Here is a 24,495-nt window from a genome sequence, read left to right as displayed (position 1 = left end):
GGTCTATGGATCATCTAGGAGAGACCATATTACTCCAGTGTCCACTGACTGCCGGTACATTTCCAGGTAAAATACAAGGTGCTGGTTATAAGCTATAAAGTCCTAAACAGCTTAGGCCCTGGGTATTTAAGAGAACGTTGTCTTCACCATAAGTCCCACCGCCTGTTGAGATCATCAGAGATGTTCACCTGCAGTCGCCACCAACTCGTTTGGTGGCTGCTTAGGAACGGGCCTTCTTCTCCATTGCTGCCCCTGGACTTTGGAATGCGCTCCCTGTCAAATATGAGCCTCCCCATCTCTGGCAACTTTTTAAAAGGTGCTGAAGACACATTTATTTACCCAGGTTTTTAATTAGATTCATGGTTTAAATTTTAATGCTGATTTTAAATTGTTTTAATGTTAATGTTTTTAATGTTTAAATGATTTTAATTGTTTAATTGATTTAGTTTTGATTTTAACTATTACATTGATTTTAATTGTTTTTATTTGTTGTAAACTGCCCTGAGCCATTTTTGAGGGGCGGTATATAAATCAGAAATAAATAAATAAATAAATAAATAAATAAATAAATAAATAAATAAATGTCTGAATGAGCTAAGGCATAAATAAGCTTTATCCCTTAAAGTAAAGTAAATTTCCCTTGTGTGGCCAAGTAGAGGACTGGGTGTGAGGGCATGCTGAATTCATCTTTTACCCCATAACCACTTCCTTAATGGAGCTCTGAACCCAGAAGTAACCTCTTCTAGGAGAAAAAAATGGCTTGGAGACAGGTTTGGGGGTGAAAGTGTGAGCAGGGGGACAGTTCAGCTCCCCTCTCCTTTCTGTTCATGTTCTACTTTCAGCTCTTCATCCACGCACTCAATTTCTATAATTTGGCAAAACCTGTTTGGCCTGCCATTGTCATGTCTAGATTGACCCAAGAGGTGATCATCTGCAGATTGCTGCTCCGACCTGTCAGTTTGGAGGAGAAATGTACTCTTTTTCCTTTTAGAAATAATGACATTACCGGTCGCAAATGAGGCTTTTTTGAATTGTAATTCTGGTTTTCCTCGCCTGTTCATCTCGGATCCGGAACTGAGCGACATAAAGCAGAGCTCATGGAACTAGTGTGTCATTGTTCAGGAGGTACAGGAGAATAATAACTTAAATTACATGTGTATGTGTAAGTGCCTTGTTGTTGTGCTGTGTCACTGGCAGATATTCTCTCCCCACCCACTCACCCTCTCATTTTAATCTTTTCAGCTCTGGACCTTTTCCCTAAACTGCAGGCAGGCCAGGCCATTTAACAGTGGTGACTGTGACATAACTCTTGACTGTCGTCTTCCAAAATCCACTGAGGACAGAAGGACACAGTTAGATTTTCCACTGGGGAAGCATAAAAGCAGGGGCATTTGGGTGAGTACTTGGAATGTCACATCTAGAAAGGACAAATGATCTTCATGTAGTTCCAACTTCCAATTGTTCATTGAAACATGAACATGAAAATTCCAACTGAATTTTCTTCTTTCTACACCAACAGAAAGTCCTGAATTATGGTTGCCTCCTTTTCTTCCTAAAGGGAGGTTCCAGGCTCTTTAAACAGCTGCCTGACCTTTCCACACTAAGAAAAACTGCTGTTAAAGGCACGGGGGGGGGGGCGGAATGTCAGTCCACAACTGGATTTGACAGCAGCACTATCCTGCATGTTAAAATAAAGTGTGCCATCTATTCAATGTTGACTCCTGGCGACCACAGAGCCCTGTGGTTTTTCTTTGGTAGAATACAGGAGGGGTTTACCATTGCCCTCTCCCACGCAGTATGAGATGATGCCTTTCAGCATCTTCCTGTATCACTGCTGCCTAATTTAGGTGTTTCCCATAGTTTGTGAAGCATACTAGCGGGGATTCAAACCAGTAACCTCTGGCTTGCTAATCAAGTCATTTCCCAGCTGTGCCATTTTACCAAGGACCAAACTACTCATTAATTTTAAGCACATACTATCACTATCCCAGTGTGTGTACCTGTTTTTTCTTTGTTAAACACTATGTGCAAGGGCCCCAATTCAAATCGGGCTGATGGGGGAGTGGGCTTAAACTCTCCTGTGCCATTGTCCCAGTGCAGACCCCCACCACTGGTGGGCCCCTGTGTGAAACAGGATGCTGGACTAGGTAAGCCTTGGGCCTGATCTAGCCGGGCTGTTCTTATGCCACCATGGCTGCTATTTGACCAAAGAGAAAAGCTCCCATGGTAGTTTTTCTCCCTGGTTAAATAGCAGCCATGGCAAAGCAAATTCCCCCTGCTCCACCCATCATGGTCCTGAATTGGATCAGCTCCCCTACATGTACTATTTAGTGACAAAACAACAACAACAACAGGATGCTGTTGTATAGCATGTGCTTAAGTCCCATGTTTTAGGAACACCAAAGAAAACAAGTTGTTCTAGTAAGAACTTATCTGCCTACTTTCCTTTCACTATCCCTACAACTGCACCAAATTTCATTCAAATCGAGGTCCACAAGTTAGACCTCTTGCAACTCAAATGTTCACATGTCCACCATCTTGAATTGGGGTGAATGACATCATCACAAACTACACCATTGGGGCATCCCTGTGTGTCCCTATAGCTTTAGCAAATTTGGTTCAAATAGGTTAGGCGGTTCACAAGTTAGCCCATTTGCACCTCAAATGTTTGTGTGTCTGCCATCTTGAATCAGCATAGATGACATCATCACAAACTATGCCATTGAGGTGTCCCTGTGTGTCACTCACTACAACTGTACCTAATTTGGTTCATATCAGTTAAATGTTCCACAAGTTAGCCCACTAGCGCCTCAAACATTCACACGACTGCCATCTTGAATTGGGGTGGATGACATCATCACAAATTATCCAGTTGAGGTGTCCCTATGTGCCCCTACAGCTGTAGCAAATTGGTTCAAACCAGTTAGGTGGTTCACAGGTTAGCCCACTTGTGCCTCAAATGTTTACGCTTCTGCCATCTTGTGATGACTTCATCACAAACCACACCATTGAGGTGTCCCTATGTATCCCTACAACTGTACCCGATGGTCTAGGCATTGTGAAGTTGATAGCGGGGGACTCACACATGGACACACGAAATGCTGAGTGATCTTATAAGCCTACCGGAAAGTAGGCTAAAAAGGGGAGGGAACTGAGGATCTCTATGCTGGATAGTTATTTAACAGTGCCTCTGTGTGGGACAGAGCCTTTCTCTTACTTTCCATGCTGGGTTCCTTTAAACTTTTCCCAGGCAAGTGCCCTTTATCCAGGGAAATGACTATTTTCTTGTTAAATGAGTAGGGGTGGGGGTAAGGGAGAAATGGCTATATTTTTCATGGCCTCCAACACTGAGCAGATGAAAAAAACTTCACTTATTCTACATTATACAAAAGGATATTTTATGACTAAGGGATATTTTTATGACACAATGGGATATTTTGTGACACAATGGGCAGAACAAAACTTTATGAGGGAAACTGGCGTTTCTCTTGTAAACTTAATGCAGGGCCAAGGGTGGTTCACAAAGAAGTATAAGCTGACAGGAAGAAAGTGTTTAACCCTTTCCTCCACCCACCCAGCAATGTTCCCTTACAACTGTTCTCCTCAGGGTTTTAAATAATTTCCCCCAATTGGGAATAAGCCCAACTGGAGGGAGAGAACCACCCCTTTGGCCTGCTGATACATCCTTATAAAGGCCCCTCATCCCAGCATTTATAATATGTTGGCTATTCTGGTCAATGACCGTAAATAAAAAAACCTGAAACTGAATAATATATTGGCAAATGAAAGTTTGGGACCACACATTTTCCTGAAATAATATATAGCTGGGTCCTGAGGTGTGGAGAGACAATGAAGTGAGGAATCTATGGCCATTGGCATATCCCACTAAAGAATCTTGGGGAAAGTAATTTCAACCTGTACATTGTTCTGCTACATGTTTCCATACAGGTCACAAAAAAGTAACCCCAAAGGTTCAGGCTAACCAGTGCCAGGAGACTGGTGCAGGAGCTGACTCAAAATGGATAAATACTTGAATAGGCCACTGTGTTTCCCATATTCCCTGTTCTTTATCCTGAGAATAAAGGGCGAGATATTGAAAGGATATTGCAGGTCACATTGTCAAGGAGAAATTTTATCACTCTGCTTCAGTATTCAGAATGTTATAACACAGCACGGCATGTAACTGAGTGACAGACCTGTTCCCTCAGTTTTATGTACTGTACTTCCTCAATATATATATATATATATATATAGAGAGAGAGAGAGAGAGAGAGAGAGAGAGAGAGAGAGAGTGTTACTTCTTGCATAGCTACCAAGGAAGACACCTTGCTGTGAGATTTCCAGCCGAGCAATTACTTTCTATTGACTTCACAATTGTCCTTGCAAGTGTTGCTGTTCTCCTTTATTGCTTCTCTCAACTCCTGAGGGTGTTGTTTGGCTGTTAAACAGCCATCCCAGAGGTGGCTGCATTTCAGTAGCTGCCTTTTCAAATGATCCATCATTTACAACACTTCTGTTCACATCCATTCCAAGTGTCCAAAAAGGCAGATGGCTTCCATTTTTAGCAAGGATTCCCAGTACAGCCAGAGCTGCATTGTTATCTGTTCCCCTGCATGTTCCTAATCCATAATCATGATGGAAAGTAGGTCTGAGTCATACGTGGAAAGTCAGACCTTCATACTTTAATCAAGTTATTATTTACTGTGGACCTGGAAAACCTGGGCAGGGCTTAGCAAGGTAAGGTTGGGGTCACCTCTGCATACCGTCCCACAACCCCCTCTGCTGATAACAGGCTCTTTCTGTTCTGACTCTGCTATATTGACTGTGTCACAGGGGAAAGAACAGAAGCCACTTGGCTGCCAAAAGCCAGATACAATTGTTGTGCTGGCTTCATACTGGGCACTTATAACCTTGCACAAGATCACATGCAAGCAGCATTTCTGTTGAAGGGGAGGAGGACTTGAGACAGCCCTGCCTCCCAGCTGCATTTGATGGATTTGCTCCCCGGCACCAGTGAAAGCAAGCCAGCAGAGGAAGTGCAATCAACCCACCTCTTCAGGCTTGAAATGAGGTTTCACTTCAAGTGTCACTTGGCCCCAGGGTATTGATGTGACCTCCAAGCACATTCATCATCTCAGAGATCTAAAAGCAGCATGGTGGCAGTGGTGGCTGAAGGATGGCTTTTGAATAAAGATGAGGGCTGGCTGGGCATTTCCAAAGGAGGAAAGTGAAGAGCATCCATAGATGGCAAAGTTGCCTGATGAGCATGTGGCTGAGTTTGCCACTGACACCTTCATCCCTAAGCCCTGCTTGGATCTATAGCCCAGTTACAATTTATTGTGGCTGGGAATGATGGGAGTTGTAGTTCATCAACATAAGGAATGCCACAAGTTTGGAACCCCTGGGCCAGACCATTAATGAAAATATTTGTTGTCATAACCATAGTTGTAGATTCTAGAAGTCTTTTTATTCGTGCTGGGCTAGGCTTTCATGTTGGCAAAAGGAGGGCCATACAGGAACTTCTCAAGAGTTCAGATCATATCTAGCTTCTGATACAAACAGTTCTTTGCATGTTGTATGCCTTTGGAAGGAAGCCTATTCCATTTCACATCATTGTATCCATCCCCTTTTGTTGTATTTATATGTCTTGGTATATTTTTATCCTACAACTATTGTTATATTTCTATTAAAAGAACCTTGATTGCAGCCCAGAAACAGACTGGGTGCCAGTGAAGTGGTTTCAGTACTGGGGGGATGTGCTCTATACACTCAGTACCAGTAAGTAATCTGGCTGTGCAATTTTGTACAAACTATAGTTCCCAAAATATCTTTAAGGGCAGTCCCTTCTACATGCAACCAGGACATTACCAGATCCTGAATACCTGGCCAGGCTATTTCTGTCCAAGAGAAGACATAATTGGCACATCAGCCAAAGCTAATGGAAAGTATTGTACCACCAAGGCATTTTGTCCTCTGTTCAGTTGGCCAGATCTAACAGCACCCACAAACTACAAACCTATACATTCTGGGGGAGGGCATGAGAACATCTCTCTCAGCCACACCCAACACAAATGATCCACCCACCAACATCTTCATCTTGTCAGATGAGCTTCAATTTTTGAAGCTTTTTTTGATCACAGATGAGCTTCAATTTTTTTAACTCTAATCCAAGCCATTATCATTCAAGCAGTGGTTCAGCATGTTCATAGGTTCACCTGAAGTAGATTAAAAGGAGAAAAGGTTAGGTGTCATTGGCATACTGATGGCACTAAACTCAATGACCTCACTCAATGGTTTCATGTAGATATTAAACAATGTGGGCAACAGAATTGAGCCCTGTGAGCAGCAGCCTCCCAGCACCACGATCTGGAAACTATCCAGGTAGAAAAGGAACCAAGGAAACAATAAGAAGTTAATTGTTTTTATCCAATGTAGATTTACTCAATGACACTAGACCTCAAAGATCACAACAGTCTGTTGCTCACTTACATTCACAGATTCACCAAAACTATCCAAATTGATTTATTGTACTGTATATCTGCATTACTGTTGCAGAGTGTGTACTGTCTGCATGGTGTACAGAGCAAAACCCCAGTGAAGGGGTTTTAAGATAACTTTACTTGTGAGACAAAGGCACTCAGAGATCAGTATAGAACTTGCTGACATACACAAAGGAACAGGAAGGAAAATAGAAACTCCTAGCTAGCCCAACCAATACAGAGGAAACTATAGTGCCCCCTCTGACTTCATAGTCGATTCTATGCAAACTATACAGCAAGCTAGGCTGCAGCTGTTACATATCGCGACAATTACAATAGAAGTTATTAAAACATTTTCTAATTATTTTGCATATAAAAAGAAAATTACTGGAGACAGGGAAAGGAACAACTTTTCCTCTCATAATGCCTATCATTTTGTTCCTTTCTGCTCCTACCAGAATCACACAACCCACTTTGTATTGAGACCAGGAAACAGATTCCAAACATGAGGACATTGGGAGAGCATTATAGGTAGAGTGCAAAACCATCAGATGATCATAAATCCAAAAGACTTTCATTTGTGTGCCCCCTCCAGGAATCTGAATCCACCATCATCTTCTACTATCCTGTCCTACTGTCAAAGTCTCTGGTTGACCAAGATCCTTCCCAAGAGTGATGTGTGGATCCCAATGTTTGATGAGTCAGTGGCACACACAGCAACCCTCCGCACTCCTGACAATTTTCTATGATGTCTTCTCCTGAGGCAGGAACTTGCTTACAAAGTAAAATGTAGAGAAAAATGCTAAGAGAGATGGCACCTTGAAGGTTGTCACATCGGACACAGTCTCCCAGTCTTTTCAAGGTGGCTTGCTGTGCAAGGACTTGGATTTTGCTGTAAGACCTTTGATTGTGATATGTGGTATGTGTCCATATGTGCACAAGCAAATATGTGAAGGTCTGTGTGCCTGTATGTTTATGTGTGTGCACAACCAGGAAACAAAACTTCCATCCACTTCCTTGTTGATTGTTCAAGATTCTTCGTATCCCAAATGCCAGAGAAACCAGAAGAAAGACATGGAGTGAAATCCTGGCTTCAGAGGAGCCTGTGGAACCCTCAAAAGAGCACTAAAATAATACTAGACTTCCAATCTCTCACCAGGCGTACTGTCAGAGTTTTCTGGTCCCAGTGTTATTTTTCTTTTCCTTCATTGATCCTGAGCACTCACCTTTAATGCACAGTTGGCTGCTCAGACTCTTTCCCTCCTTCTTGCCCTAATAATCAGTCAGCAGACTGGTTGATAACCTGCTGTTTGTCAGGCACTGACACAGGGGAGAGATTTGGATACTAAGACTGCAAGGAGGAAACTAATAGGGCCATGTTTGGAGGGAGAAGGACACTGCTCTTTTTGCATGGCCCCAACACCATCACTTCTCTGTATTCATTGTAGTTTGACTTTTAATAGGACAGCCTGTATAGTTCAGGTTTATGCCCTGAAGAAATTTCTTTTATTGACAGTATTTAAAGTGCAGTCAGGTTTGGCGGGGGGGAGTTGTTTTGTTTTTTAAGATCATTTGTGGTTTCCAAAGCATCTGGTACAGTGCATATGACAAAAACTGAGAGTTTTGCATATTTAATACATGTTTGCTTCCAGAATTAAACTATGGTTGGCTCCTAATTGTCAAAATATTGGTTGCGTATATTTCCATTCAAAAACACCACTGGGGGGAAAAATCAAGAGATTCCAAGTAGAAAGAAAAATGCTTAAATGTTGTCACATTTTCCCTCTTTATGTCCCATAATAAAATGACCTGCACTTTGCACTTGGGTGGTTTTGAACAATGTGCTTTCAAATGTGAACATTGCCCATTTTTAAACAAAAATATTGGTGTAGGTCAAGCTGTTATTTGTAGAAGATGACAGGTTTCCATTAAAATGTGCAACCAGCTATGAACTAGCACTATTTAGGCCAGGGAGTGGGCAGTCTGAGAAGCTGTGTGTGAATAAGACCTGTTGCTTGGCTAAAACAATACCACATGCACTAGAATGTGCTGAATGTGTTGTAACTTTGTATCCCAGATCCCACCATACTGCCACCACATGTCACAGCCTGGTCTCAACCACCCCCGTGATCTTAAGCTTCACCACTGCCACGAAGTAGACTTTGGTAATTTTTCTGGTTGTGGCTACTAAAACAGCCTTCCAAATCTCTGTCTCATTCAAAGTTAGGTAGGGTGGAAAGGCCTCTAAGCGTGGAGCGGGGAAACAGACAGAAACTACACATTTTTAACTCCAAAACAATAAAACTTTACTTTAAATAGTTCAATTCAAAACAATAGTTCTTTTGGAAAATTTTGTACAAAACAGCAACCATATAAGTGAAGGAAACGCATCCAATCTATCCTGCACTAATATTGGGCCCTAACAGAGAGAGTCCTTACCAAGAGACCTCTTGCAATCACTCCAGTCAGCTTCTGCAGCAAGCTTGGCTTGTCCCTTGCTCAGCCTCAGGTCCTGCTCTTCCTTCCCATTTCAATCCCAGACTGTTTCTTCAGCTGCTTTAGGATTCTGGAAGGACTCCAGAAAGTCCCAACTCTCCCACTGATTTTTCATCCCTCTTTCCAGCACCAGCTCTGATTCTCTCTGACTGTGACAGCAACTTCCACTCCTTGAACTTCACTTGAAATCTCTTCAGCTCTCCAACTTGCACTAAAACTCTGCTGGGCATTTTCCACACAGTGCTTTTAGATCGCATCTCTTCCAGAATGGAGGATGTGTGTTCACATATTGGCCAGATTTACCCCAAAGTGTCTGCGAGCTGTCGGGGAGCACTTCACACATGATTTGGGTTTTTCATTACACGTTAGAGTGTAGCCCGATTAATATCCAGGGTAAAAAAAATCCACTTGCGGGGGGGGGGGGGGCGGCAACTTCAGACTTGCAGTAAAGCCTCAAAGTAAGCTCATGGTAAAACCTGCTGTGTGAAAAACACCCTGAAGGCAGTCTCCTTATATTCTCTTTTCCCCGCCAAATGTTTTCAAACAAACTAATCAAAAGAACTCAAGTTCCCTCCATTATTTAAAAACATACCTAATCTAATCAAACTTCTCTTCCCTCCAAAATGAAACCAGTACAATTCTTCTCCCTCCAGAACCAAACTCTATAGTTCCACAGGGGTCGAAGGTCCACAGCAGAATTCTCTCTGGTCATCATCTGGGTAGCACTACAGCCACTGGGAGCACTAGGAGCTGTGGACCTTTGACAACTGCACAGCTTTTTAGCATAGGGAGTAAGCAAAGCAATTGCAATATAGAAATTTTATATTTAAAAAGAGGAGGTCCAGGCTTCATTTACATACAAAAAGAGGAGGTTCAGGCCTCATTCCTTCACACTTGGAAATATTCAATTTATTAATAGATTCTGAACATAAGCAGAATACATTTCTCTCTCCATGGAATAGCTACAGCAAAATCACATGCTTCTGGGATCATGAGACAAGCCTTTCAGTTCAGAAGATTTAGCTGAACACGGACGACTCACTTCTGCATATTTTTAAAGAAATAAAGCACCAATTTGACCCCTGTCATCTATGAGTACCCATATCACACTAATATACACTATGTAGTCTAAGAACATATACAGTTGACAGTATGGTGTAGCGGTTAGTATTAGACTGGGACTGAGGAGACCAAATCCCCATTCAGCCATGAAACTCACTGGATGACTTTGGACCAGTCACTGATCTCTCTGCCTAACCTACCTCACAGGATTGTTGTGAAGATAAACCATGTACACTGCTCTGGGCTCCTTGGATGAAGAGCAGGATATAGATGTAAAAGTAAATAAAATAAAAACTAGTATAGCTTATTCCAGGAGGGTCAGAGTGGTCAGCCAGGAGATCAGAAGGGAAGCTGTCCAATAGAGTCTGGCTGGGTGCTAGGTTGCAGGGTAGGCATGGAAACTTCCCCACAGAGCTGTTGCACCAGCAGTCAACATGCAGAGACTAACAGCTTTTATAGTGAAGCTAGCTGGTCCGTCCCTTCCTGGATCTCCTGATCCAGATCACTTGCTGCCTTCTCCCAAGGAGGACTGATAGAATGGAGGTCTCTGGCAGGCTAACAGGTGCTGGGTTGCTGGTACTGGGCTTCTATATGGGCCCTTTGTCGCTGCTGTTCCTAAAGTCCCAGGGTGATGAGGGAGCAGGTCTGGAGTTAGGGTAGGGATTGCGGGGGGTATAGGGTCCCCAAAATCTGTCTCATCAGGGCAGGATGTTAGCACAGGGACAACCTCTGTCTGTCTGTCGGGGTGTTGCCTCCCTGATGTAACAGTTTGTGATAGGAACTGCGGAACTGCAGCAGGGTCCTGGTTCCTCCTCTCCAAAAGAGGTCTCACTGGGTTTTGGGTCTGGGGGTAGATGGGTCCTGATACTCATCCAAACCAAAGCCCTATTCAGACATTACATTGTATATGTGTACAGGTGTCTGTTTCCAAGATGGCACTTGAGAGGGTTGCGAGGCACTGGGCAAGGTGCAGCAGGATGCAGTAGGTACCGTTGCCTCTGCGCGGTGCCAGGAGGACTGTGTGGAGGACTCACCTGCAGCCAAATCTCTTCACAAGCTTCACAAACAATTAGCCGGGGAGCTGCACTCGGGGTTGATTGGAGCTGCCACTGGCTCCCACCTCCCAGCCTGGCCTTGCAGTTAGACTGCTTTAGTCTCTAATTGCTTGTCTCAGAAGAAGTATGATAGTTTCTGGTAGGGCTGCTGCCTCTTGGAATTAAAAATTCTGGTGACAGGGTGAAGGCACGGAGTGGAGCTCTGCAGCTTTGGTGACTCTGGGGGTGCAGCACAACACAAAAGCTATTTCTTCATCTAATCTGCAGAGAGAGAGAGAGAGAGAGAGAGAGAGAGAGCCTGACTGCAGGGTGGCAGGAGATTAGCAATGTTCTCTGCTTTCTGACAACTGGCTCAAATGCAAAAAATTACCAGGCTCATTTTAAAAGCTAGAATTCTTAACATAGTTTAGCCTGCCATGTTCAGAAACTGTGAATATGGATCTGCAAAGGGAAGTTTCCTTTTGCAAATGTATTACAATTCTTTGAGGATGACTACAATACCTGGCTTTTGACAAAGGGGCTAACTGCTCATTATGAGCAAACAATAACCCTCTCCTTTTTTTTAATGAAAAGAAGTCTTGTAGTGGGTGTAGGTGGGTTAGAATTTGTATCAGAGAACTGGGCAGATACAGATGCTGCTTAACTCTCCACTCTCTAGTTCTCTGCTTCAAATCACATTTCTCCCACAACCTGCAGTTTTCCCCTCTACAGGGTTCGAAAATGTGTTTGTAGCCCCAAAGAGAAGGACAAAATGGACAGCTTTCAGATTTTGAAATCAGAGGCAAGTATATGAAATAAAGTGTAGCACTGCCACCTACCTGCCAGATGAGTTTTTAGTAAAAACTGTTGTTACTGCCACAAACTCCCCCAAGCATTATCCATATCTTGTCTCCTCACATTTTCCAGAACTGTCTACAAAATATACTCCACAATCAAGGGAACAACAAATACATCTAATTAGAGAGAGAAAGGATTCAATTTTGTCAGTTCTGGGAAATTTATTGTACTTTTCCCCATCTAACAGATTTTGCCGCTCTCATAAGAACATAAGAACAGCTGTGCTGGATCAGGCCCAAGGCCCATCCAGTCCAGCATCCTGTTTCCCACAGTGGCTCACCAGATGCCTCTGAGGAGTCCACAGGCAAGAGGTGAGGGCATGCCTCCTCTCCTGCTTTTGTTCCCTTGCAACTGGTAATGAGAGGCATCTCAATCTTTCCAAACTCCAGCTGGATGTGAGCAGGCGTGTGCACAGAACTGGCTGGTCTGGTTCAGTTTGTGTCTGAACTGGACCCGGACCGGACTGGGCCAGTTCGGTCCAGCACCCCCTCGAAACCCCACCACCAGTCCAGTCTGGTCCAGTGGGGTTCGCAAGTTTTGTTTTGTTTTTTAATTTAATGGTTTTTTTAACACTTACCCTCTCTAGGAGAGTTGTCCAAGGCAGCGGCGGGGGGGGGGATCCACTGACGTTCCCCCCCTCCTGTCGGCCTCCCTTATTTAAGAAATTGGCCATTTGGGCGCTCTTTGGCCACTCTTCAGCTTTCCCCCCTCGGTGAAGCCACCATTTTGGAGGCTGCCATGCCTGTGCATGACCCAGGCCATGCAGAGACCTATTGTGCAGGCGTGGCAGCCTCTAAAGCGGCTGCTGCGCTGAGGGGAAAGGCCAAAGAGTGGGCAAAGAGCACCCGAATGGCTGATTTCTTAAATAAGAGAGGCTGGCAGGGGAAGAGGGAACCTCCATGGACCCTGCCGCCGCCTTGGACAACTCCCCCAGAAGGGGTATGTGTAAAAAAAAATACAATTAAAAAACAACAACTTCGCAAACCCCCAGGGGGTCAGACCGAACAGGGGGTGGTTTGGTTCAACCCCGAACAGTCGAACCAAACTGATTCAACGTCGAACATGGTCAACGTTGAACCTGTTTGCACATTCCTAGATGTGAGAGCTCAAGTCTTACTCAACACTTTCCTTGAGTAAATTTCAATATACAAGAATGCAATATATCCCTCAGTTTTAAGAATATTTGATACTAGCAAAACAAAAACAAACAAAACATCCTGTCATAATGGATACTCTCCAATTGTGGGATAGATGGAGAGCTAAATTCAGCCCAGGTTTTTTACCCTTGCCCTTTAGAATATCACCCCAGTTCCCCCCATCAGTTTGCAAAATGGAGAATATCTGGTCTGGATTCACTTAGTACACTGAAGAAGAATAAATAAATTGTTCCATTCTCTGAGCATCAGCTGAGAAAAGATTCAGTGTCACATGCAATTATTGGGTGATACTCATGGAAGGACTCTTTGCAGTTGTGGTGTTCCGCAATGTTGTGCTACCACTAGCAAAAGATGAACCTTCTCAGGGACATGTGCTGTGCAAAAGGTAGTTCAACAGGTTGCACAGCTATTAGCTAGTGCACATTTTACACTACTGTAGGTGCAACATCTTCCATTAGTGAAAGAACTAGTCCGTACATGAGTGCAACAGCCTTTATAATGATGCAGGACTAGTCGGGATGCTGCCCATTGGAATTAAACAGCAAATACAGAGGAACCTAACTCAAATGGAATGCTTGTTTCAAACTTCTCTTTCTAGCTCCAGAAGTATTCTTTCCTCTCCGTATAAGGGTATAATCAGATACTTTAAGAAAACCGGCTTATGCCCAGGTTTGGGAAGAAGATATGGGAGAACAAACGAGGAAAGATTATGGAGAAAATCTTGGAAATACACTTTCAAATTGACAGTGCACACTGATTTCCAGAAAATACAACTTGAAATAATGTCAAGTTGGTATTAATGTGAAGTATTTTCAAAAATGTTGGAATGGTGGTGGCCAAGTGGGTTTATGTTTTTCAGTATATATGGTGCTTATGTTCACAAGTGAGAGATTTTTGATCCATGGTGCTTGCGCAATCTACAATACCTAAGGATCCAAAACTGATTATTTTTCACACCTTGTCCATCGTATTCTCATTAAGGTTTGGTTTTGTATTGATCAGCCAAAATTGTCTGAGCAAGCAAATAGAAGACCTCAGTTTCACATTCTTACAGACTATGTGAATAAAATTCAGGAAATTATTACTGTGATCAAAATCACTTTTTGAATTCATTAAAAGAGAAGTTCTGACAACTTGGGTAACTTTTTAATTGTCTGATTTCTCTCATTTTCTGGAAATCCCCAAAGGGAAGGGAACGCTTTCTCAATATGAGTGCTTTTGTCATATTACATTCTGATGAGCCGTTTATTTTTCTTTTCTTTTTTTCTTTATTTGATTACTCTCTATATGTTATTTTGATTTTTTTTCCTACAATAATTTCAATTTCAGTAAATGTAATGTGATATTTAAAAATCACAACTTTGACATTTTCATCCAGAACCAGGCGATATATAGGCAATTCATGCTTTTCTTTTCTTTTCTTTTTAATTCCTCCAAAGGGGTACAGACAAATGGAAACCTTGAAGAGCAACTGCTCTCTTAATTTTTTTGTAGGGGAGAGGAAAAACACTTGGGGGGGTATGTTTGAGGTTTATTCAGTAAAATGAGGAGGGAACTCCTTATATGCTTAGTGGGAGAGGCTCTGCACTCCTGTTCCTCCACAATCCCTTTTAACAATGTATCATCACCAAATTCTTCTCTCCAGACCTTTTTATTGCATAGATTAAAAGAAAATGGAGGGCTATAGGCCACCTCCAGCCTCAAAGGCAGGATGCCTCTGAGTACCAGTTGCAGGGGAGTAGCAGCAGGAGAGAGGGCATGCCCTCCACTCCTGCCTGTAGGCTTCCAGCGGCATCTGGTGGGCCACTGTGTGAAACAGGATGCTGGACTAGATGGGGCTTGGGCCTGAGCCAGCAGGGCTATTCTTATGTTCTTAATTAAAAACCACAATTAAAGAACAAACATACCGACAGCAACTTCAGTGTTCCATGTCTCACTGCTTAAAATCCACACTCTTATATCCCAGATACTATCCCTAAATCTTATCAGGCACCTGATTAGCACGTGAAAAGGGGGGAGGGAGGTGGAAATTGATGACTCACAGCTTTGCCTGCTTGACACTAACTCTAACAGAAAAACAAAAGAAGGGAGGGTGTAAACTCAATTACTGCTTACCCTTTAATAGCCTATATACTTTAAGATTTCTTTTGGTTCTTCCTTACCATTAACCCCTGGCTGTAACTTGTCTAAATACAATGCTTCCTTTATTTTTCTTTTGAGCGTGACTGTTCAGACTAAGATGCTTACTTTAGGAGGCATGGTTTTTCCATTGTGTTTATTTTTCATATGAACTGACCATGGCCTTTCCCTATTTATATGTTTGGCATCTGCTAGATTTTCTTTGAATCTAGTAAGCAAATGTGTTCCTGTTTCCCCTATGTAATGTGGTGAAAATTATATAGGGGAAGCAGAATTTGGTGAAAATTATATAGGGGAAACAGGAAGACATTTTAAACAGTGAGACATGGAACACTGACATTGACATTTTTACATCAAAATGTCTGTTCTTTATTTGTAGTTTTTAATTTTCTCTTAATGTATGCAATAAAAGGCCTGGAGAGAAGAATATAAATCCATTATAAATGTATATCCATTATGTGTATTGCATCACCAGTATATCAACTAATGTATCATCATATTGATATATGTTTCTGCCATACACCATATATACACAGAGAGAGAGAGAGAGAGAGAGAGAGAGAGAGAGAGAGAGAGAGAGAATTGCACATAGGTTTTCACACTATTTCAATAGGGAAGTTATTTTCTTGAAGAAAGGCCATACAATGTGTAAAGCAGTCCTCAGTGTCTGAGTTTGTAGGACACGTGGAGAATGGATCGGCCAGTTCACTTACTTTAATGAAAGAACATGAAGCAGAAAGGAAAATGACAGAACCAGTAGCTATGATATTTGAGATAAGTGACCTGACCAAAGTAGGTGGAACTATATTACTGTATGTCTGCTCAGCATGGGATAGCAATGTCCTTTTCAACAACCTCCCATACCAAATGTCTTGTAGTGTCATCAGTTTCCAACATTGCTAGGGCTATCTCGGAAAATAGAGAGGCAACGTAATAGATCATAATAGATCATTTCTTGTGATCTGACCCAAATTTATATATGAACTAAGGCCCAGTGCTTACATTACTGCAGTCAAAAGGGGGCTACTTCCCCATGGCTTCTTCCAATCCTGCTCCAATAATAATGATGGAGAAACCATGTCATTTGTCCCACTAACATAGGGCAGCTTCTACACCACCCGTGGTATTGCTTGAATGAAGATATAGCCCATCATTTTTTATAGGCTTCATTAGGTTTTGGTCTTGTTGTAGATATCTGACTAGGGATGTGCAAAATGATTCAACATTGAAACATTTCGATCTCAAACAGGCTGTTTCAAGTGTTTGAGCTTGAAACAGAACACCCTTTAAATAAAGGGCCTGTTTCAAGCTTGAAAAAGAACAACCCTGCTTTGATCAAAATGTTTCAATGTTTTGAGTGCCATTTTGGAGACCTGTTTCCCCCTTGCTGATTGATTTTCTGGCACTGGCTTCTGATTGGCTTGTGATTGCCTTGCTTCTTGGTTGGCTTGTTATCATACAAATCAAGTGTTGTCATGGGCAACTGTTCCACCATTGGCTGGGGGGAGGGAGGAGGGGGGAACACAAAATAAGGGAATTTCAAAATGTATTCAAAAGGACTGGGAGGCAGAGAAAGCCCTTAAACTGTGCCACTCTTGAAGAACAGGATACATCAGAAGAGGAGGTAGGTAGGTTTGATTTTGTAGTCTTCTTTTCTCAGCATTGAGTATAAGATGCTGTGCTATTGCTGCTATAACTTCTGCTTTTGCTGGGTCACAGATTGAAAAAGGCAGAACTTGGGTGCCTGCCTGCCTTGAGCTGTGGTTTGTTTTGTTTGTGAGATAGTGTTGTGGTGAGAAATGGACAGTGGCATCCCTCTCTCTCTCTCTCTCTCTCTCTGTAATACAGTCATCCGTTGTCAACCACAGTTTTCCCAGTCGTGGTTTTGAGTATCCGTACCTGGGAAATTGTGACTAGTTTTGCCAACCGTGACCCAAATATCTGAGCTTTGGCAAGATTTTTTTATGAGGGGGGGGGGGGGTTCTGCAATTTTGGGGGATTCAGAGGTTCAATTTGTTTATTCCTCTTCCTGACCTTGCCAACTCCTCGTGATTTAAAGTGACTTTGATTGGTTTTTGTGGGTTCCAAAGTGCCTTTGAGTGATTTGGGGGTGTTCAAAATTTTCCAGAGGTTCACTTTGTTCACTCCTCTTGCTTATTCTTATTCACAATTGCAATTCCCCTAAGCCCGTTTCCTATTTATATCAATTGCTTGCCAACAGCAAATTTGTCAATGGCAAGGTTTTGCTGGACTAGAACCCTCGCAGTTGGCGAGGGATTACTGTATTTCTTGGTGATTGCCGTGATGAACTCCATGCCTGGCCTTGAGACTAACTTGTGCTCCACTCACTGCTCTAGTTTGTTCTACAATCTTCACTCTAAGGTGTCCTCGGTCAAAATGTGGCTAAAGTTGCTCTAGTTGAGCTTATGGCTATGCTTACTGCTAAGAAAGGGTGCTGCTGTGGCAGCTATTGCAATGCTAGCAAGTAATGTAAGGAGTCATAATTATCTGTGAGAGAGCAACTTGTACCAATGATGTTACTACAGCATAGGCACTGTGGCTGGCAGCAGATTCTGGGTCCATGATTCTTTTTTGGCCATTTTTGGACTGTGTCTGAAATGTGTATTCTGTGTTGGGAAGGACAGATTCCCTTTTACTGTGTGCTTCTGCAGTGTTTTTCAAGGCATGGTTGTGAAATGCATTGCCAATTGCAATGCAAAACCTGTGTGCATCTGTGCGTTCAGCTTGTTCTGGCCTTAGAAAAGAATGGGGAAACACACCCCATTGTTCCCCATGGGTAGCTCCTAGGGATACCAAAGTGAGTTGTGACATAGGACATGATGGGTGCTACCTACCAGCCAACCCACAAAAGAAATGGGAAAGTAGACCATTTTAAACAAATGTTTAACCTTTCCCCAAACCCCCATAGATCCTATGGGGGTTTTGGGGAAAGGTTAGAATTTTTTTAAACCCATTTCTTGCCCATTTCTTTTGTGGGTTGGGTGGTAGGTAGCACCCATCATGCCCTACCACACAACCCACATTGTGTCACTAGGAGCTATCCATGGGGAACAATTGGATGTTTCAGGTTTCCCCATTGTTCCCTATGGCTGAAACACTCAAAACATTTTGTTTTGTCAAAACAGCCCATTCAACCGGTGTTTTGATAAAATATTTTGGCCGTTTTGCATTTTGTGTTGAGCTTGAAACACAAAAGCCATCCCATGCATATTCCTATATCTGATCTTGTGCCATTAATCTAAACTGCAATGCAGTCGCCACTCAGCTGCAGCTTCATCACACAATGCTGCTGTAACATTTAAAGGCTCAGCACCACTAAAGACCAATCACACAGGTCCTTCCCACACAATCATCATCAGCCCCAGTCCTGTCGAGATTATATGGGAAGGATCTGTGTGATCATACTAGAAAACCTGTCCGATATTTCAGAGTCATCAGGTGTGTATGTTAGAAACCAAGGATGTTGTTACACTTTATCCTGCTGTCTGTGTAGTTGTCTCATAGCAGTTGGCATGGGCCATCCTGAAAATGTTTGCCTGTCAACTTCACACGATGAGTTGCAAAATCAAACCAGACTAACTTATTAGCGTGCAACGCCAGTCTCCACCATAACTAATTCACCAAAACAAAAGCTCAGGCAGTAATCTGAAACATATCTATGAAAAAGTAAGTCACAATGAACACAGTGAGATTGACATATAAGATTGTATTGCATGTAGGACAGTCAGAGACAGTGGTTTTCCTATCTACTGCAGTTCATGTCTGCTGCTACAAGATTGTGGGATGGGGTAAAAGAAGCTTATTGGAATGCATCTCCAAAACAAAAGTGGTCTCACCAACCTGGTAGCAAATAAAAAAAGACAGAACCTTAAAATGCCAGGGAGGTTCCTTATAATTCTAGCCCAAGAAAAATCATTCTTGACACCCGCCCAAAAAACCGTTTTTTTAATGAAAGAAAAGCTTGCCACCTAAGCTAACAATTAGAGGCTAATCTAATTGCAAAACTAATTGCAATTGAAGTTTTTAATTACCATGCTAAGCAGAAAGAGCCACTTGCAATGGTTACAGTAGTTCTCTTGATTCATCAAATCAGATTTGGGACTTGGTTTTTGGTTTTTTAACTATTAGATTGCAGCCCAGGGGGGCAAAATGAAAATATTCACTAATTAGGGTCTTGGAGAAGAGCTCTCACTCCCCGTTCTGAAATGTTCACTTTTAATTTTCATACTAACAAGCTTGCAAAGGGAGAGGATGATGAGAGGCCCACAATGCAGAAGAACATCTGCCCCAGCAACTGTTGGCTTGCATTAACCCCAAACCCTCACCCCAGTGGAAGGCATATGCCTCCCTCATTGCAGTTGCTGCATCTTATCCTGGTGGCTTCCCTGACATCTTCCCACTTTACTGCAACTATTCCAAATCCAAATCCACAGACGCAAAAGAGGGCCAGAGAGGCCCTTTGAAATAGAATCACTTGGAGGCTGCTCCTCTGTGGCAGGACATCTGAGCCAAACAGTTTGCCACAGCCATCTATAAAAATATAAGTCTTGTTTTCCCCATAGTTCTTCAGAAGCATGATGAAAGATCACTGGAGCCACCAGCAAACTATTTTCCATGAACAGGCTTACCAGATGAAGCAACCTCCATACAGGGCCTTTTCCAGAAACCAGCATGCCACTGACAGTACATGTGAGTCAACCCTGCGGTAAGGGCACAATTACACTCACTCACAGAGATATCGCCAACAATTGCTAAGCAGCTTTCTTCTGGGCCTGGCTCCAGGCCAGCTTGAAAAATGACCCCCCCTTTCCCCTTTGGCAGGGCTTCACAACATTGGCCCTCCAGACGTTGTTGAACTACAACTCCCATCATCCCTGACTGCTGGCAACTGTGGCTGAGGATGACGGGAGTTCTAGTCCAACAATAGCTGGAACGCCAAAGTTGTGCAACCCTATGACCTTTTCTGTTTTGAAGAATTGGAGGGTTGGTATCCTTCAGCTTGTTCTTGTTCCTTTGCTTAAGCTCCTAACATTTCTTGCTGCCCGACTTGTAATTAAAGCCAGACATAGCAGTAAAGCTAGGAATGCATGAGCATTCCAGCCCTTGATCTGAAAGGGGTTCAGTGTTTTGTGCATGATCCCATCAAAAGCATGCAAATCTGCAAAGTGTTGCAGGTGTTCAAAGCAGCCACCCCAAAGTGCTTGCAAAGTGCCCATCAAGTCCCAGTCCAGTTTCTGGCTGGAAAAGAATGCTCTGCTGATAGGGTTGCCAACTCCTAGGGAAGTAGCAGCCAAGATAGCAATTGGAGGTACTCCATTCTCCAGCAGAGTGTCCTTTTTGGTTGGGAACTGGCCTGGGCATACAAGTGCCACCACCTCTTGAGAGAAAATGTGGCACTATCTGCTCAGAGGAGGGAGACTCCATATAGATACAGAAAAATAAGCTTGCATAAATATCTACAAGCAGAATCTCAGCTTTTTTCCTCATAGTAATAGGCTTGCAGACCAAGCCATGCCCAGTTGGCTCTGATAAAGTGTGTGTTCCCCTCCCAACACACACACACCATATATTTGGGCCCAATTGGCCAACAGCAGCTTCCCTCCCTCCAATGAGCATTTTTTGCCCTGACTATTGTTGGAAGTTAAGGACTTTGTGCTGTCTCTTGTCTCAATGACAGTGGAGGACAGACTAGTGAGTCAGAGGGCTAGAGGGTCAAGACATTGGTCATCCCTTCTCTACTGCTCTGACACTATCCCTTTGGAATGTAGATTGCTAATCTCAGGGACACTTCCTCCTTCCTCTCTCCCTTCTCTTCCTGTTCCTTCTACCTTGCAACATGCAAGCTCCACTCCCTCCACCATGTGCACAGAGATGCAGAATCCATCTGCATCCAGCTAGATAGCTAGATTAGAGATCCTAACTCCTCACTTTCCTATCTAGAAGGGAGTTCTCTAATAAATGCCATATATATTGATTTGAAACTATGAACTGGCTCCAAGTTACTTTACTCTCAGCATACACACATGCCTAACCAAATCCTGCTATGTTGTGCCTCTGTGCACTCTGCTATAATGAAAAAGGGATTCTCTTACCAGAGAAAATTCCCAACAGGTTATGGGAGCCCAGTATTTTGAGCTGTGTGTACTGCAACTAGAGAGTTAAGTCTGTTCCAGGAGATCCAATGAGATCTAGCCGTGGACAATTTGAATTGGTAATCTACAGCAGCTGCCTTTTTCGGAGCCAGTGAGGATGGCTACTTACCTAGAGGGAAAGCTCAGGCTGACTATCCTGAACGCAGACAATTACTTGGAATGGAAAACCCAACTGAGCATTGCATTGAGAGCTGAATGGCTGCAAAAGGTAACTGAGGAAGACCCCCAGCCGCCCGCAGATGGAACTACAGTTGCTGAGAAGACTGCTAAAGAGAAATGGCTGCTCAAAGATGCTAAAACTCAAGCCCTGATAGCTGCTTCTGTGAGTAAACTCTATCTTTCAACTATATGTGATCTTGAGACCTCAAAGGAAATGCTAAGCAAGCTAGATTCCTTGCATATGAAAAAGGGGTGGGCATACACCTTTAACTTGAGAAAGAAAATGCAGAATTTCCAGTACAAAGACAGGGACTGTTTTGCCACGCATGTTGGACTGCTATGGGACTTTTTTGCACAATTTCAAGCTGCAGAGGAGGAATTTACAGAGAGTCAGAAACCGGGAGCTCTGTTCCTAAGCATGCCTCCCAGCTATAATTGGCCAATTGGAAGTCCACACCACTCTAAGCTTTGAGAGAGCAGTGGAAATGATCTCTTCTGAGGCAAGCAGAAGAAAAGTTTTGAATTCTCTATATGAAGGTGAATTGGCAAATAACTTGGCTCTTAAGGCAACAATTAGCCATTCCAGAGGAAACCCAAGGTGTGGAGAGAATGCTGCAAGAGGAAACTGCGTGGGTCCCCCACATTTGCATAAAAAGAGGTCTGGCTTCATTGCCAAGGAAACTCAGACCAGAGAGAGAGGTCACATGACCGCCAGCAGGTAGACTGCTCCTGGAATGAGGCCAACTGGGACTAATGCCTTTAGATGTTTTCTGTGTAACCAGTTTGACCACAAGGTGGCGAACTGCCCCAAGAATCAGACAGGACGAGTTGATTTTACTGAGAGAAATTTAAATAAGGACCTTAAGCGTGCTGATGATTCAAATAAGAATTTCAATGTTTCCCTGATGCAAGGCGATGAAACATTTATTCTGGACACAGGTTCCACAGCTCATATCTTGAATAATTTAAGTTTCTATACTGAACTGTTTGATATTCCTGAAGAGATTGTTCATTTGGGCAATAATACTACAATTAAAGCAAAGAAGAAAAGTGAAGGAATTTTGTATTGCAAGTTATTGGATGGATCAATTAATGAGTTTTTTTGTCAGAGATGTTTTGTATATCCCTGACTTCTCAAGCTCCTTGTTTTCAATATCCAAGCTAGAGAAACAAGGCTGTGAACTGTATATTAGAAATGGGCAATGTGTTGTTACCCAGAATGGAAAAGTTTGCCTTGTAAGCTCTGAATGCAAAGGCCTGTACAGCGTGCAGGAGCAACCTGTATCAAAGACAGACCAAAGACAGACTGAAGCATACCAGTCTAATGAAGTGAACCTTGCTAAGTCATGCCTGCATGAAAACTGCTTGTAAATGTGGCATAGATGCCTGGGACACAGGAGCTATGAATCAATCCAGAACATGAAGGAAAAGGGATTAGCTGATGGCATTGATTTTGTACCATGTGACATTGTGACTAACTGTGTTTGTTGTCTTGAGTCCAAAGCAGTTAACAAGCCATTTCCTAAGCAGAGTGAAAGGAAGACCAGAAGACCCCTGGAGCTGATCCACAGCGACATATTTGGACCACTACCAGCAACCACAGGTAATAACAAATATTTCTTGACAATCACTGATGAGTATACACAATATTCAGTTGTGTTTCTACTAAAGGAGAAATCACAAATGCTCAACAAACTCTGGGACTACGTGGCCCTGGCAAGCAACAAATTTGAGTGGAAGCCAAAGATCCTGCGCACAGACAATGGAGGAGAATATATGTCCAGCACCACACAGCAGTTCCTGAGAGAACATGGAATCGTGCCTCAAACCCCGGTAGCTTACAGCCCATCCCAAAATGGAGTGTCAGAAAATAGAAGCCTCCTGGACATGGTAAGATGCATGCTTGCTGACGCACACCTCCCACAGAAACTCTGGGGAGAAGGCATCATGACTGCTACATATGTACAAAACAGAATGCACACAAAGCCTATAGGAACAACATCATATCAACTTTGGCATGGACATAAGCCATCCATGACACATTTGCGTGTCTTTGGAAGCACGGCTTACTCATACATCCCAAAGGAGAAAAGGACTAAGTTAGGGGCTAGGGCCACAAAAGGGATTTTTGTAGGCTACTCAGCACAATCCAAAAGCTACAGAATTCTGGATCCTGACACCAACAAGATAACCTACACTGAAGCAAGCAACCAGACCAAACATTCTGATGACTGGATTATGCTTCCTGATCTCAGCAGAATTGAGGAGGAGGGGACAGCAGATCCAGATCCAACCATGCTCAACACAGAGACCCCCAGCAATCCACCAGATGCACCTGAGATAATGGGAGAGATCACAGAAGGTGAGGTGAGGCGATCAACGCGCTCAAACAGAGATGTTCCAGCCCCGAGACTGTCCTACCTCGCAAGAATGGCGGAACAACCAGAACCTTCATCATGGGGGGAAATATCCCAGCTACCACAACCAGAAGCCCAGAAGTGGAAACAAGCTGCAATAGAAGAGCTTGAGGCTCTACAGAAAAACAAAACCTGGACTCTTACTAAGTTACCTCAAGGAAGGAAAGTTATAGGCTGTGTTGTGCCTCTGTGCAGTCTGCTATAATGAAAAAGGGATCTCTCTTACCAGAGAGAATTCCCAACAACTATAACATTTAGAACTCTACAGATCTCTACTGTTGCACTCCTCCTCCTCCTCCTCCTGCTGGCTTGATCCTTCGGTGGGGGGAAGCTCTATTGTTGGGGCAGGGATCACTTGCCACAGGAGGGCTATTTTCAGCAGGATCATGGCTAGTGTAATGCGTTCCCAGACATTGTTCTCCCTGAACCATTTTTAGCCTACTTTCCTTAAGGAAAAGTAGGCTAAACCAGGGTTTCTTAACCTTGGGCCCCCAGATGATGTTGGACTACAACTCCCATCA

General features: G+C 43.1%; 1 protein-coding gene across 14 annotated transcripts in view; it reads left to right on the top strand.

Moving 5' to 3' along the window:
* The window catches only part of HRH2 (histamine receptor H2), a 187,654-nt gene that overhangs the window by 54,638 nt on the left and 108,521 nt on the right, over positions 1–24,495 (top strand). For 8 of the 14 annotated variants that reach the window (XM_053300027.1, XM_053300030.1, XM_053300029.1 and 5 more), the window contains one exon: positions 7,075–8,301. The exons of 1 other annotated variant lie outside the window; for it this stretch is intronic. In XM_053300027.1, coding sequence (XP_053156002.1) covers positions 7,075–7,228 — 154 coding nt within the window. In that variant the 3' untranslated portion in view covers positions 7,229–8,301. 5 more of the 14 variants (XM_053300033.1, XM_053300035.1, XR_008317072.1 and 2 more) reach the window with 4 other exon arrangements.

The sequence above is a fragment of the Hemicordylus capensis genome, chromosome 2, assembly GCF_027244095.1.
Source record: "Hemicordylus capensis ecotype Gifberg chromosome 2, rHemCap1.1.pri, whole genome shotgun sequence".
Classification (NCBI taxonomy): Eukaryota; Metazoa; Chordata; class Lepidosauria; order Squamata; family Cordylidae; genus Hemicordylus; species Hemicordylus capensis.
This window is presented reverse-complemented; position numbering and strand designations above follow the sequence as displayed.